This window comes from Coccinella septempunctata, chromosome 2 (genome assembly GCF_907165205.1).
Source record: "Coccinella septempunctata chromosome 2, icCocSept1.1, whole genome shotgun sequence".
NCBI classification, from domain to species: Eukaryota; Metazoa; Arthropoda; class Insecta; order Coleoptera; family Coccinellidae; genus Coccinella; species Coccinella septempunctata.
The window spans coordinates 50,013,945-50,026,710 of NC_058190.1; the positions used below are offsets into that span (position 1 = coordinate 50,013,945).

The window sequence follows — 12,766 nt, forward strand, 5'->3', positions numbered from 1 at the left end:
AAAAAACCAAAGAGGAATCTTCTAAAAAACATAGGTTATGTTTTTATTGCAACTCTATGGTTATGTTACCTTTTCTGACAGTTATTTGTTGTGATTTTGATTTCTCCAACAATATTCTGATATCTGATAAGGGATACCATCATTACTACCTCGAATTCAATGAATAACATTCTTTCTCCCAAAACAGTCTGTAATATAGTAGGTCTTGAATTCATAGTGGACACACCTTGATATAAAAATTCATTAGATATTAACCATTGTAGTTCTGGTTACCTGGTATCATTCCATAAGAGTTAGTAAATATACATCCAAGATAACTTGCGATCAACATGCCTTTTTCTGCTGATGCTATCGCAGCTCAACAGGTACAAGAACGTTTGAAATCTATCCACCAACTCGTGCAAGATATCGAGAAAAAAAGACATGCTAGCGAACAGGGTATAAATAATCTCCAGAAAGCTCAGGATGCACAAGACGATAAGAATTCACATACACAGGTAAGAAATAGATTATTTGGGATACAATGAGAAGACAAATCTTTTTGATTCAGATGAAGTTGAAGAATCTGTATAAATCGGCTATAAATCAAGCCGAACAAGAGGAAGAAAGTATAAGAGCAGCTCTTCAAAAAATTGCTGAAATTAGAAACATCAGGAATGAAAGACGTATCCAGGTAAAAAATATGGTTGATTTTTTCAACAGTGACTTAAACAAGAACGAAATTTCAGGCTCGCAATGCTGGAAATAAAGAATCTATTCGGCAAGGGGCATGGATGAAGATGCTTTCTCATTCAGCACAAACACTTCCATTATTTGTTGGAAAAATCAATGAGAAACCTCCAGCACTTTGTGGGGCAATACCAGCACATTCCTTCTATGTAGCCAAGGTATATTTTTTATTCAGCAATGCATGATTCAATCCATCAATATAACTCTACTTGTTTTGTTTACTGGCAACTAAATATTGATTTGCTTATTTTCAAAGTAAAACCTTTTCAAATTTCACAATATAAGGTTGGCGATATGGTAGCAGCCCTTGTTAAAGTAACTGAAGGGGAAGAGAACTGGATACTGGCCGAAGTTGTGAGCTATAATCAGCATACCAATAAATACGAAGTGGACGACATCTTGGAGGAACAAAATGAAAAGGGTAGACATTGTTTGAGTAAGCGTAGGGTAGTACCATTGCCTTTGATGAGGGCTAATCCTGAAACAGACCCTTCAGCACTCTTCCCCCAAGGAACAATCGGTGAGTCTACTCAAGTTCCCGATGAATAGAAGACTTGAATTGAGATGTGTTTTTGATTTTCAGTGATGGCTCTCTTTCCCCAAACCTCATGTTTTTATAAAGCTATCGTTAACAAACCTCCAGCCACTCATATGGAAGATTATGAAATACTCTTTGAAGATCAAACATATCAAGAAGGTTACAGCCCACCACTTCTTGTTGCCCAGAGATACGTTATTTCTGTTAAGCAGAAACAGAAAAGTTAACAGAGAAGAGTGATCAGTATTTATTTTTTTATATAGGTTTCTGTTGTTTTGTTTCAACTTGTCAATAGGTTTCATAGAGTTAAGAAAAACACATGGTATTGATCTTGTCTTTTTATTTGATATGAATTTCATTTCACTATTCTAAGTAATAAGTTTACTTAAAACAACTGGCACCTGGTGATGCACTGTAGAGTAATCTGCATAAAAGAAATCTACCTATCTAAGCATCTTCTGAAATGAAGAAGTCTACCAAAGAATTGTCCACGACAAAGATTAGGTCCCAGATTAACTCCCAAATGACTATATAGAATGTGGCGATGCTTTCAATGAATAGGCTTTGTCAGGCTTCAAATGAGCACCAACATGCAAAATTTCTCAATGTCAAGATTTTTTCATTCATAGTAATATAATAATGTCATATTTTCCATTCAACCGATAAAAAATAAAAAACCAATTGTGAAGACTCATTAAGTTTATTCGTCATACATAAATCATTTTATACAGTCAAGGAATCTTTTCAATAAAAATAAAAAATGGGGATCCATCGAAACAGTTGATACCTGCAAATCTTGTAACAAAATTAAATAATTCTAAAATGAAAAATCCAAACTGAGCATAAGGAAATCTTTACAAGAAACAAACACGCATCCCTGATCAGTTTCATACCACAGATATGAAATAAAATTGCAACCACACATTCTTACTTTCACTATCACACCTTTTTTTCAGTTAGCCTAGTCTATTTTCAGAGATTAATGATTTGCAAAACGAAAATTTTTCCTTTTTTCTTTGATGAGTCTCTTCGAACTTCTTTTTTTGACTTCATTTTTTTCCATCTTTTTTCTGATCCAAAAAATTGACTTGAGTGTATTCTAAGGGAAGGTGGTTAAGTGGAAAAAGGATTTAAAGATGAAGTTTGCTTTACATACATGACTGGCTTAGTATGGTCCATAATAAGCTGATGCTCCTCGCCTGTAACTCCTAAAAGTGTAGACATCAGTTCAATAAGACAATGACAGGTAAACTTAATACAAAACAGAAACAATCTAAAAAATTCAACTAAATAGAATTAAATAAATTCTGCTAGTTTCGTAATGACCGCCAAACTAGAATCAACTATTCCAAATAATGCCATCAGAAATCACAATAGAGGTATGTTTAGTTGTAACAGTATTAAATTGAGCATAATATTTCATGTTAAGATTATAAAATCAATACCAAACCAATAATAGATGAAATATAATGCTCCCTAATAAGGACACCAACTAGACGATAAAAATAGAAATTTTTTAATTGGTAGCCACCTGTAGAGTGGATACTCAAATGCCACTCATTGAAACAGAAAAGCCAATTATCAAAATAGATATAAAAACAGTCAACACCCCTTCAAAAGATGACTGTAGTACAATCTTGACCATCATCCAACCTTTACGTTTCATTTTCTGTTATCTCAAAAATGCCCCATTTCGTAGGTTAGTATTTGGGATTAAAACGAAAACTATCATTTACCGACAGCAAATTACTACGATCACACACTATGTAATGAAAAGAACAAAGTTGATTGTTTCTCTTTTGATTTCAATTGGAATAACACTCACCTTGGCCTTCTTAAAGGTCTGAATCCTGAGTAGAAACCCCTACCTATACCTCTAGAACCTCTGAAAGAGCTTCGTCCCCTTGGTGGCCTATTTGTGGTTGAAATACCAGGTCTGTTAGTCCTCTTGGGCATAACCTAAAAAAGAAACGATATAAAATACAGAAATAAATAAATTAGGGTCAGATTAATCAACTCACTTTAATTGGTCTTCCTCTAAATAGAGATTCATCCAAAGCCATAGCAGTTTGTACAGAATCTCTATCTACGAATTCAATATAAGCAAACCCTTTAGGATGTCCATCATATTTGTTGCGTTGTATTGTGATACGATTCATTGAACCACAGCCATGAAAATGTTGTTCTAACTCATCTGCTGTAGCTCCATAATCAACATTTCCTATATAAATGCTGCGATTATCAACCTCCATTTTTTCCTCTATCGACATATTTAGTGGACTAGCTGCAAATAATTGGCATTATTCATAAAGATTTGAGGAAATTCCCTGACAGCAATTCATAGTTGACCAATGTGACAACGCTACTTACTCATCCCTGGGGGGCTTCCCATATTCATTTGTTTATCAACTTCACTTTGTAATTGCTTCAATTTTTCTGCTTCTTCCTCCATTTCTCGAACCCTTGCTTTAATTGCTTCCATTTCTGGATCGTCTCCGGTAGCTCCATCAACTTCGGTATCATTCAATATTGATTCATCAGTAATACCATTAGCATCATCTAAATTGTCCAACTGATCTTCGGGTCCTAAACCCAAGTCTTCGCTATCAGCCATATCTATATATCCAAACATGAGAAGAGATTAGGAAAATTCGGTATTCGAAGTGAACTATAACAATATTCAGATTCCGTTACCACGGAAATATGAATTAGTTTGCAACATGTTGAATACATCATACGAAAAATGTATGGAAGTATCTGACAGAAAAGTTAAGTAACATCAAAAATTGAAAAAATTATTCACCGTATTTGTTTAAAATGTCCTCTCAGCAACTATAGATATTAGAATTTTGCAATTTAATGGAAACACCGGCTTACAACACATATAACAAATGGCGGGGACAAATATGTCATAGAAATAATGTAGATGCTCAAAAAAACTCAAAGAACATCCTGTCATAATCATAGAATATGACAAAATCTTTTTCTTTTTACATTTTTTTCAAAGATCAAGTTCTTCTTCGCGCAACCTGGTGGCGAAACTTACAAACGCGATAAGTAAGTTTATTTTGCTTTGAGCATTTTGAGATCGTACAGTTGTTTGTGAAAACTACTCGGAAGTTGTTTTAAATTTTCCAAAGCTTATTTGCGTCCACTTCTTCAACAATCCCATTTGGCACATCTATTTAGCTTCACTAAACATTTTCGCTTACGAGATTTCATTTATCTTCAATTTTAAGATTGCAACAGAAACGTTACTTCCACGCATTTAATTCTAGCAAATAATGAATGTGCAATCTAAAAGTAAAACAACCTTTTTATCACGTTTGTGAATTTCGCCACCAGGTGGCTTGAAGATAACTTTGACTTCCTTCAGATATGCAGTTGATTTCATGCATGATCAGCAAAAAATATTTGTTTTTTGATTGCTACATTTTTACGAATCAATGAATCACACTAAATAAAATAACATCGCTCTGCCTTCTCTATTCCAATGACTTCTGCCCCTTGTTTTCGGCAAACGATTCCAATTTTCACCATATTGAAGAATCCAAAAATTAAGAATGCGCTGCTCTTGCCGAATATTGAATTCCTTCGTGTTTACATGCGATTGTGGGTTCTAGATCGAATTATTCATTCATATCGAATGACCAAGATCAACACAAATTTTTATGCATCAAACCGACTTGACCCTCAACGTGATAAGAACTTTTCTAAATAGAAATGTATTTATACGTTTTAGCCCAGATTCTAATCGATAGTCTATTTATTCGACTGGTTGCATGAAAATATTCCACCTTACATTTTTGTGCCGCATACGTGATTTTTGAAATGCAGTTCTGTTATTTTTTTGCGTTTTTCTTCATTTCTAATATAAGTGAGTTTTGCCCATTTTTGAAATTTTTTGCCCAGAAGAATTATTTACTGATGCATACATCTTATTTCATAATCATATTTATCCTAAAATTTTTCCCCTTATTACACAGTATCATCAGTTTTTGCTTTCTATATATACAATATACCACTAATAAAATAATTTAAATTGCTGTTAATAATAAGAGAGGATTATGCGTTGATGGATTTTTTATTGTATAATGCAAAGAACGATTCCATCTGCTTCCTCTCGATGAAGAATATAAATTATAGTAAATACACATATCATCACTCTAAAATACATTTAGACCTGATAAAAATTAACCGTCTTACACTATTTCCTTAGGTGGAAGACAACTGCCTGACCCTTTGCACGGATTGGAAAATCTGGCTGACAAAGTTCTGCTAGGTGCAGATAACGTAGGTCAGGGTGTCCTAGAAACCCTGAATCCAGTGGTCAAAGTCGTCGACAATGTTGACAAGGCCGTACTAGGCGGTATAGATGGTACCCTCAACAAGGGAATCTTCAAAGTGGAGAATGGCGTAGTTCAGGGGCTTTCCGAAGTCATAGGGGTGCCTGTGACACTCCAAGACGTAAACTTCTTCCTGGCAACCTCGAGGAACGTCCGTAATCCAACTAAGGTCGATTACGCTTATCCTGCAGATGTAGCGGCTACGAAAGCACAAATTTTCTTCATCACTCATGGTTGGTCGGCTAGTAGAAAGGATTCGTGGGTCGGTAATTTGACGGAAGTTCTTCTGATGAGATACCCTCAAGCTCACGTGGTGCAGGTAGATTGGTCCAAGCCAGCTGGTGATGAATATCCCTTTGCGGCCTTCCACACAGAAAGCGTAGGTGAGTAAAATATCAATTTTTTTGGTACATATTCACCCATTTATCCCAGAATCATATTCTTAATGCTTTGTGAACCCTGGCATAAATGTATCATTAGTATTTTTATACTGACTAAACCCTCCCGATATCGAAGACTAAATTTCAATGGTTACAGGGGAAATCGTTGCCAACTTGACAAAAACACTCGTCCACGACCACAACGTACCACCGGAAAACATAGTTCTGATGGGCCATTCCCTTGGCGGCCAAATATCTGGCTGGGCAGGCAAAAAATTCAAGAAATCTACGGGCAAAACGCTTCCCCTGATTGTCGCCTTAGACCCCGCCGGACCCCTATTCTGCCTTAGGCCTGAACAGAGGCGCCTTAACAGATACGACGCTGAGAGGGTGATGGTGATCCACACGGACGGTGGCGTCCTGGGATTTATAGAACCTTGCGGTACCATCGATTTCTTCCCCAATGGTGGAACCGAGCAACCAGGATGCGCCAAAATAAACGTCATAGATCTGGCCAGTTACTTGAACCCCTGTAAGTAAGAAGTTTGCTGTCAAGCAAAGCAAAGGTTATAGAGTTAACCTAACCTAACTTAACCTTACCTAACTGTGTAATCTTTGACTATAAAGCATATAAGATTGCACTATTAGAAAACTAGTGAATTTGGTTGATTGCAAATAAGAAGTTTATAAAACGTCGCACGGCGCATTCCTATAAAAAACTAATTTGGCGATTCTGCGCCCTTGCTTCACCCAAATGAACCTCTCTTTCATACATGGCATAGTCTAGATATACGCACTGCGCACACTTACCCTCTGCCCTCAGTTACCCCGAACATTGAACTAAAGAACTTAGTTCAATGTTGTTATTTAACAGAGGAAAATAAACAGTTGTTATTCACAGAATAACAGCAACGAAAAAACTTATCGCAAATTATAAATATGCCTACATAATGATAACTTCACAACAAATAAAATGGATTCAAAGATTAACAGGAAAAGGGAGAAAATGAAAAAACACGAAAATGCCAACATTTCGCCGTATACAGGGTAAAAATGAATAGTTGCGAGAAAATTTAAAAGGCAGGGGGAGAAAATAGTGTGGGTCTTTCATAAAATAATTCTTTTTCGAGCAGTCTCTGCTTAGATATAGATATACCCCCCAAAGGTGGCACCTGCAAATCAATATTCAATTTTCTTCTCAGAAACCAGAAAACTGACAGGAATGAAATTTAGCACTCTATTAGTTTTTCAGGGGTGTAACATAAATAAGGAAAAAGGTTTCTTGCAAAACAAGTTGTGGGGTGGGTTAAGGGAAACAGCAAAAAAAATTCTTATTGCCTTCTCACTCCCATAGAATGTGTGCCCAATTAAATTTCTCCCAGTTTTCTGGTTCATGAGATGAAAATTGCTGCTCAGGTGCAAACTTAAGGGAGATCTATCTAAGCAGGAAAAAATTACATGAGAGAACCCCACTATTTTTGAACAAGGGTCAAGTTTTTTTGCTACATAGCATAAAAACTCATCCCTGAAAAAGAGGGAAATTGCATAATGCATAAATATGGAGATATTTGAGCATGGAATCGTTTTGTGAGTTGAATCATCTTTTCTTTTCAGTGTCATGTGATCACGGCCGATCCCACGAATACTTGATCGAAGCCATCAACTCCACCAAAGCCTTCCCTGCCAAAAAATGCAAATCGTATACCGATTTCGTCTTGAACCTAAGTTGCGAAGATGTCGTAGCTCATATGGGACATTTAGATGAAACAAATGAGGGTACTTTCTTCCTGAAGACCGCATCAGCTAAGCTCTTCTCGCTGCCGTTGAAAAAGCCTGAACCTGAAAACAAAGATAAGTCCTCCACAACTGTGAGGAATACGGTGATAAATTTGCAGGAGAATGATCGCGTTTATCAAGTCGGCAATGATATTGTCATCGACGTCAAGGATAGGAAAGATACAAGACCTAGGGTGCAAGGAGCTCCGGGAGATACTATCATTTACGTAGATCGGGGAACTACTGAAAAAACTGTAGTTCAAGGAAAGTGATAAAAATCATTGTAGAACGAATTAATTTTGTGAGAGATTTAGGGGTGGTGGAAAAAATAAGTTCCAATAAAGTTTTATTCATAAATTTATTTCTGTTTACCATTATAGAACCCTAATAAAAGAATACAACGTAAATAACCAATAAATTTCATAATGTAAAACTGATAAAATAGCTTACAGTTTCAGTAAACAATGATTAGGTATAAATTTGCAGACGGCCAAAGAAAAAACTAATAGAGTTTCTGGTACTGAAAAAACTGCAATTACATTTATTTTTATTTAAATATCTGAAAGCCGGAATACTACAGTATTATTATCTCGAGAGATATTTTGCGGAACTGTCAATATATCTCTACCAACGTTTCAAAGATTCATATGAATTTCCTAGCTTCATTCCCGGTTAGTTGATGACTTACAATGAAGAAAGTTGAAAGGTAATGATTAAAGACCTGTTTTAGATACTTAACTAACCTTTCCGTAAGTACCCATATAAAAGACATCATCAATTATAAATTGACGAAGGTATGCCTCGCCTTTCTATTACTTTCGTTCCTCAGTCCTCAAAATGAAGTTGCTGTGTGTACTGCTCATCCCTTTTTACTGCCAAAATGTGTCAGCAGGTGAGAAGACTCGAAATATTCAAATATTGTTTACAGGAATAAATCAACGATTCTTTCAGGTCTACTTGGAAATATACTTTCCACGGTCAGTGACGTATCATCCAAGGTAGCCAGCGTAGCAGACTCAGCTATCGGTGGAACCCTGTCCACCATACAAGAAGTAACTGGTAAACCTGTGTCTCTGAACGAAATAAAATTCTACCTCTTTACCAACGCAAACCAAGATGAACCTCTCATTGTAAATCCTTCAAATCCGACCAGTCTCGCTGATCCATACGAGAAGGTGTTCTTTTTGATACACGGCAGACAACAAAATACTCACAGCCCATGGATGAGGAACCTGAGCAAAAGTTTGCTCAAGAGATACGTAGGTTGCAAGGTCGTCCATGTTGACTGGAGAGGTCCTGCAAATCAGGAGTATCCAGTGGCAGTGTTTAATACAGAAAGCGTGGGTGAGTCTAAAATTTCATTCTGGTGGCTGTTCCCCGAACCCTATCAGCATAATCCACAATATTGGCTGATGAATTCTTCCAATAATGATTTCTTTTTTTCTAGGAAAGCATGTAGCGGACCTCATCAAGAAGATAAACACAGATCACTCAGTACCAACCAGAAACATCGTTTTAATTGGTTTCTCACTGGGTTCCCAAGTATGTGGCTTCACAGGGAAGTACTACACCCAACTAACTGGCACCAAACTACCCAAGATCATAGCTCTAGATCCTGCCGGTGTTCTCTTCGTCCTACGACCAGAGGCTAAGAGGCTGAATGCTAATGACGCTACAGTTGTTCAGGTCGTCCACACAGATGGAGGTAAAATCGGTCTCACACAACCCTGCGGAACCATAGATTTCTATCCGAATGGCGGTAAAGACCAGCCAGGTTGTCCGCACGTTGAAGGGTTCAGCATCAGGAGCAGCAGCGAAAAGCTCAGATTATTATCGTTACGAAATGTAGGAAATTTGATATTTTCAGCCAACTGCGACCATGAGAGAGCCTATCAGTATTTCCTTGAGAGTGTGGAGAACTACGGATCTTTCGCTGCCAAGAAATGTTACAACTTTGAGGAGGTTGGATCCAAGAACTGTTCGGGAAAGGTTGTAGCGATGGGAGATTTGGACTTGGAAGAGAGTGGTGTTTTCTACTTGGAAACTAACTCTTATGCGCCGTTCTCCAAATCATCCACCGATGAATCTTTGTTTTCGACAGTGTTCGGTGGTGACGGACAAATAGATATACGAATTCAGAAATGAACTGTAAATTTATAAGTTGACTGAATGTATTGATCATTCCATAATTTTGTATGGTGATGAATGAATAAAACTATAAAATCTTTAACGATCTTTTTCATGCCATTTCTGTGGAACACCAGACTTCTAAGAGTTCAGAAAACAATTCCATACAGGCCACTGTTAAGTTGCTTCAAACTACAAAAGTCAGAAACAACACCAATTTTGTTTCTTTTGCTGAAAAAAAAATTTTTTTCATCTCACTGTAACTTTTCCGCTGATTTAGCAATGTTCAACGATTCTTTAAGTTTTTAAAGGTGGCATATCTATAAAATAATTTCCCATATCACAACGTCTAGAAACAGATCGATCCTTGTTTGTTTTGCTCTGAGATTTCGTGAATAACATGAGATCATCAAATTAATGAATTATTACTTGTCTCATCAAGTTAAGTATTCCGAAAAATTCCCGTGTTTTGAGAAGGTACACGAAACAGGAACTTGATTGGCCTGCCTGTAGCAATCTGACTAGTTTTGAGTGTATCCTTCAACACAGGAATTCGAATAACACCAAATTATTCATTTCTTATGTTATAATAAATAATCGTTTCAATGAAAATGATTTGAGTATTCTTTCAACGTTCAACAAGAGAAGTTCTGTTTGCTTTATAAAAATTGAAGAAAATGTCCACAAGTGGATATTTCTTTTGCTTTCTGATTTTTGCAACCAGTCGTGAGTATATTACCTAAGGAATTCCTTTTTTTATCATGTAATTTGTGTATCAGGAAATTTGTCTCTTCGTTGTTATTGATATGCTAATGAGGCGTTTGAACTTGAAGGTTTTTTAATAATCCTATAGAAATTATATTTCTAAAATAAGAGTGATGGTAATAAAAAATGGAGTTTGGTTAGTGAAAAATACAAGTAAGAGTTCGATTGGTAAAATTATTTATCTGACATTACAATTTTCCAACAGTTGCAAACACCTTGGACCTCTCACCCTCCACCCTGGTGAAAACCATCCATAAGGGCACATATGAGGCCATCAAAGAGACCGTCAACACAGTCACTGAGGTCGTAGGAACCCCAGTCGACATAAAAGACGTCCATTTTTTCCTTCATACTGCCACAGATCATGGATATCCAAATCATACCGTCGATCCTTTGGAACCATCTGAAATTGCCACGAGAAAGGGTAGGGTATACTTCCTGATCCACGGGTGGACACAAAGCCGACAGAAAACACCGTGGTATAGACCCTTGACGGAGTATCTCTTAAAGAAACACCCTGATGCCCATGTGGTCCAGATTGATTGGGGCAAAGCTGCTGCTAATAATTACGCATCTGCTGCTTTCTGTACCGAAAGTGTAGGTGAGTAGGTTGTGCAGTTAGCCAATCTGGCAACGTTCAATTCTATTGCAAGTTAACCCCTTTATTTTTGAATCTTTGAATTCACTATTTCTTGCACAATGGGGTAAAAAATTCTAAATTCACCATCTTCATTCCAGGGAATATCGTTGGAGACGTTATAAAAAAGCTGGTGGTGGACAACAACGTCCCTCGAAAGAATATAGTCGTGATAGGTCATTCCTTAGGAGGTCAAATATCTGGCTGGGTTGGTAAACGATTTCGCAAGCTGACAAAAACCACGCTTCCAAGAATAATAGCTCTGGACCCTGCAGGTCCTCTGTTTTCCAGTAGACCAGAAGACAAGAGACTGAACAAGAACGATGCGGATATAGTTATGGTCCTACACAGTGACGGTGGAAAACTCGGTTTTGGCAGTAGCTGTGGTAGCATTGACTTCTACCCAAACGGTGGATCAGATCAGCCAGGATGCTACAAGGTCGATTTAGCGAATGTGTCTACTCTGACTGAACCTAGTAAGTATTTTCCAAGCAGAATACCTATTTATTTCTAATGAATTGAAAGTTTATTTGGGAGTCCTCCAAAAAAATATAATGATGCTTTGTGTCACATTAAGGACAATATTACACTTACTTACTTACATACTGTAGACTAATGTTACTTGATAAATACAAGCACAGTCTTTTATCTATACACTGAGTCATCTTGATATTGAATGAAATAAAACAGGTATGAAATAAAATGATTTTTCAGTTTGGTGTGACCATCAAAGAGGATATGACCTCTTCCTGGAGGCAGTAAAATCCCCTTGTCTCTTCCTGGCGAGAAAATGTGAAAACTACGATAAGTTCAAGGAGAATAAATGCGAAAATATAGCTGTCTCACTTGGAGACCTGGAAGCTTCATCTGCTGGATCCTACTACTTCAAAACAACCGATAAAGCTCCATTCATCGAGATTGAAGAACTGAGGAAAAATGGAAGAATTTTGAAACATTCCGGCCAAAATCAAATCGAACAATGTTCGGACTTTCTGAAAGAAGGCGAACAGAATTTCGGAAAAAATGGGAGTCAACACAGTCACTCCAGACATCAATCATCGACTGAAGACACAAATTTATTTTCCAGTATGGACAGAACAGGTTCTGAAAACAAAAATCATAACAGCAAATACGATAAGCATAAGTCGAATGAAGAATCGTACAGAGAACGAAACGAAGCCAAAAATTCCAATGCACAATATAAAAAGGATGCCCCAAAATTGAGTAAGGATTCTGGGGAAAGACAGGGACAAAGTCATGTAATTCAGCAGGGAGAAAATTCCAGAGACTTTGATAAGGACGGTAGGAAGCATTCACAGAAAGTTGTTCAACGAGATGAGGGCATTTTCGAAGAAAAAGTCTCAATAAGACCCATTTCATCGCAAGAATTCAGAAAAATTCCAGAAGGATCATATAGGAAAAGTGTCTGAAGAAAATATCATTGAGCTCAGTGCATGAAGATTTGAGT

General features: G+C 37.0%; 5 protein-coding genes across 11 annotated transcripts; 4 read left to right on the top strand and 1 right to left on the bottom strand.

Annotated features, from left to right (window-relative positions):
* The first annotated feature begins 58 nt into the window (after positions 1-58).
* LOC123307290 (SAGA-associated factor 29) lies at positions 59-1,596 on the top strand. 3 transcript variants are annotated; one of them, XM_044889533.1, is made up of 6 exons: positions 59-198; positions 248-497; positions 551-673; positions 729-887; positions 1,015-1,249; positions 1,313-1,596. In XM_044889533.1, the coding sequence occupies exons 2-6, from the start codon at positions 330-332 to the stop codon at positions 1,492-1,494; spliced, it is 867 nt and encodes a 288-aa protein (XP_044745468.1). In that variant the 5' UTR covers positions 59-198; positions 248-329; the 3' UTR covers positions 1,495-1,596. The 3 variants fall into 3 exon arrangements, with proteins under 3 accessions (XP_044745468.1, XP_044745469.1, XP_044745470.1); XM_044889534.1 differs by having other exon boundaries at positions 264-497; XM_044889535.1 differs by having other exon boundaries at positions 64-202.
* Positions 1,597-1,948: 352 nt separating this feature from the next.
* Positions 1,949-4,232, bottom strand: LOC123307397 (polyadenylate-binding protein 2). 4 transcript variants are annotated; one of them, XM_044889682.1, is made up of 6 exons: positions 4,071-4,232; positions 3,638-3,883; positions 3,289-3,551; positions 3,093-3,226; positions 2,424-2,466; positions 1,949-2,366 (listed from the first exon to the last, which is right to left on the bottom strand). In XM_044889682.1, exons 2-5 carry the CDS (start codon positions 3,879-3,881, stop codon positions 2,433-2,435), a joined length of 675 nt encoding a protein of 224 aa, XP_044745617.1. In that variant the 5' UTR covers positions 3,882-3,883; positions 4,071-4,232; the 3' UTR covers positions 1,949-2,366; positions 2,424-2,432. The 4 variants fall into 4 exon arrangements, with proteins under 4 accessions (XP_044745617.1, XP_044745614.1, XP_044745615.1 ...); XM_044889679.1 differs by having other exon boundaries at positions 2,424-2,475; XM_044889680.1 differs by having other exon boundaries at positions 1,949-2,466.
* A 751-nt stretch (positions 4,233-4,983) lies between these two features.
* On the top strand, positions 4,984-8,130 carry LOC123307394 (pancreatic lipase-related protein 2-like). Its single transcript, XM_044889675.1, has 4 exons — positions 4,984-5,144; positions 5,487-5,996; positions 6,151-6,525; positions 7,608-8,130. The coding sequence occupies exons 1-4, from the start codon at positions 5,099-5,101 to the stop codon at positions 8,039-8,041; spliced, it is 1,365 nt and encodes a 454-aa protein (XP_044745610.1). The 5' UTR covers positions 4,984-5,098; the 3' UTR covers positions 8,042-8,130.
* A 202-nt stretch (positions 8,131-8,332) lies between these two features.
* LOC123307395 (phospholipase A1-like) lies at positions 8,333-9,996 on the top strand. 2 transcript variants are annotated; one of them, XM_044889677.1, is made up of 4 exons: positions 8,333-8,518; positions 8,599-8,661; positions 8,721-9,113; positions 9,217-9,996. In XM_044889677.1, exons 2-4 carry the CDS (start codon positions 8,607-8,609, stop codon positions 9,912-9,914), a joined length of 1,146 nt encoding a protein of 381 aa, XP_044745612.1. In that variant the 5' UTR covers positions 8,333-8,518; positions 8,599-8,606; the 3' UTR covers positions 9,915-9,996. The 2 variants fall into 2 exon arrangements, with proteins under 2 accessions (XP_044745612.1, XP_044745611.1); XM_044889676.1 differs by having other exon boundaries at positions 8,333-8,661.
* Positions 9,997-10,442: 446 nt separating this feature from the next.
* Positions 10,443-12,737, top strand: LOC123308018 (phospholipase A1-like). Its single transcript, XM_044890537.1, has 4 exons — positions 10,443-10,622; positions 10,867-11,262; positions 11,400-11,774; positions 12,013-12,737. The coding sequence occupies exons 1-4, from the start codon at positions 10,574-10,576 to the stop codon at positions 12,726-12,728; spliced, it is 1,536 nt and encodes a 511-aa protein (XP_044746472.1). The 5' UTR covers positions 10,443-10,573; the 3' UTR covers positions 12,729-12,737.
* The last annotated feature ends 29 nt before the right edge of the window (positions 12,738-12,766 follow it).

What these genes read in the sequence shown, in the direction of transcription:
- LOC123308018 (XM_044890537.1), top strand. Translation starts at nt 10,574, where the DNA reads ATGTCCACAAGTGGATATTTCTTTTGCTTTCTGATTTTTGCAACCAGT. An exon ending in TCTGATTTTTGCAACCAGTC is followed by an intron (nt 10,623 to 10,866) that starts GTGAGTATATTA and finishes ATTTTCCAACAG; the next exon opens with TTGCAAACACCTTGGACCTC. An exon ending in TTTCTGTACCGAAAGTGTAG is followed by an intron (nt 11,263 to 11,399) that starts GTGAGTAGGTTG and finishes TCTTCATTCCAG; the next exon opens with GGAATATCGTTGGAGACGTT.
- LOC123307395 (XM_044889676.1), top strand. Translation starts at nt 8,607, where the DNA reads ATGAAGTTGCTGTGTGTACTGCTCATCCCTTTTTACTGCCAAAATGTG. An exon ending in CTGCCAAAATGTGTCAGCAG is followed by an intron (nt 8,662 to 8,720) that starts GTGAGAAGACTC and finishes CGATTCTTTCAG; the next exon opens with GTCTACTTGGAAATATACTT. An exon ending in GTTTAATACAGAAAGCGTGG is followed by an intron (nt 9,114 to 9,216) that starts GTGAGTCTAAAA and finishes CTTTTTTTCTAG; the next exon opens with GAAAGCATGTAGCGGACCTC.
- LOC123307394 (XM_044889675.1), top strand. Translation starts at nt 5,099, where the DNA reads ATGCAGTTCTGTTATTTTTTTGCGTTTTTCTTCATTTCTAATATAA. An exon ending in TTTCTTCATTTCTAATATAA is followed by an intron (nt 5,145 to 5,486) that starts GTGAGTTTTGCC and finishes CTATTTCCTTAG; the next exon opens with GTGGAAGACAACTGCCTGAC. An exon ending in CTTCCACACAGAAAGCGTAG is followed by an intron (nt 5,997 to 6,150) that starts GTGAGTAAAATA and finishes CAATGGTTACAG; the next exon opens with GGGAAATCGTTGCCAACTTG.
- LOC123307290 (XM_044889533.1), top strand. Translation starts at nt 330, where the DNA reads ATGCCTTTTTCTGCTGATGCTATCGCAGCTCAACAGGTACAAGAACGT. An exon ending in ATTCCTTCTATGTAGCCAAG is followed by an intron (nt 888 to 1,014) that starts GTATATTTTTTA and finishes TCACAATATAAG; the next exon opens with GTTGGCGATATGGTAGCAGC. An exon ending in CTTCCCCCAAGGAACAATCG is followed by an intron (nt 1,250 to 1,312) that starts GTGAGTCTACTC and finishes TTTGATTTTCAG; the next exon opens with TGATGGCTCTCTTTCCCCAA.
- LOC123307397 (XM_044889679.1), bottom strand. Translation starts at nt 3,881, where the DNA reads ATGGCTGATAGCGAAGACTTGGGTTTAGGACCCGAAGATCAGTTGGAC. An exon ending in TTAGAGGAAGACCAATTAAA is followed by an intron (nt 3,227 to 3,288) that starts GTGAGTTGATTA and finishes TTTCTTTTTTAG; the next exon opens with GTTATGCCCAAGAGGACTAA. An exon ending in AGACCTTTAAGAAGGCCAAG is followed by an intron (nt 2,476 to 3,092) that starts GTGAGTGTTATT and finishes CTACACTTTTAG; the next exon opens with GAGTTACAGGCGAGGAGCAT.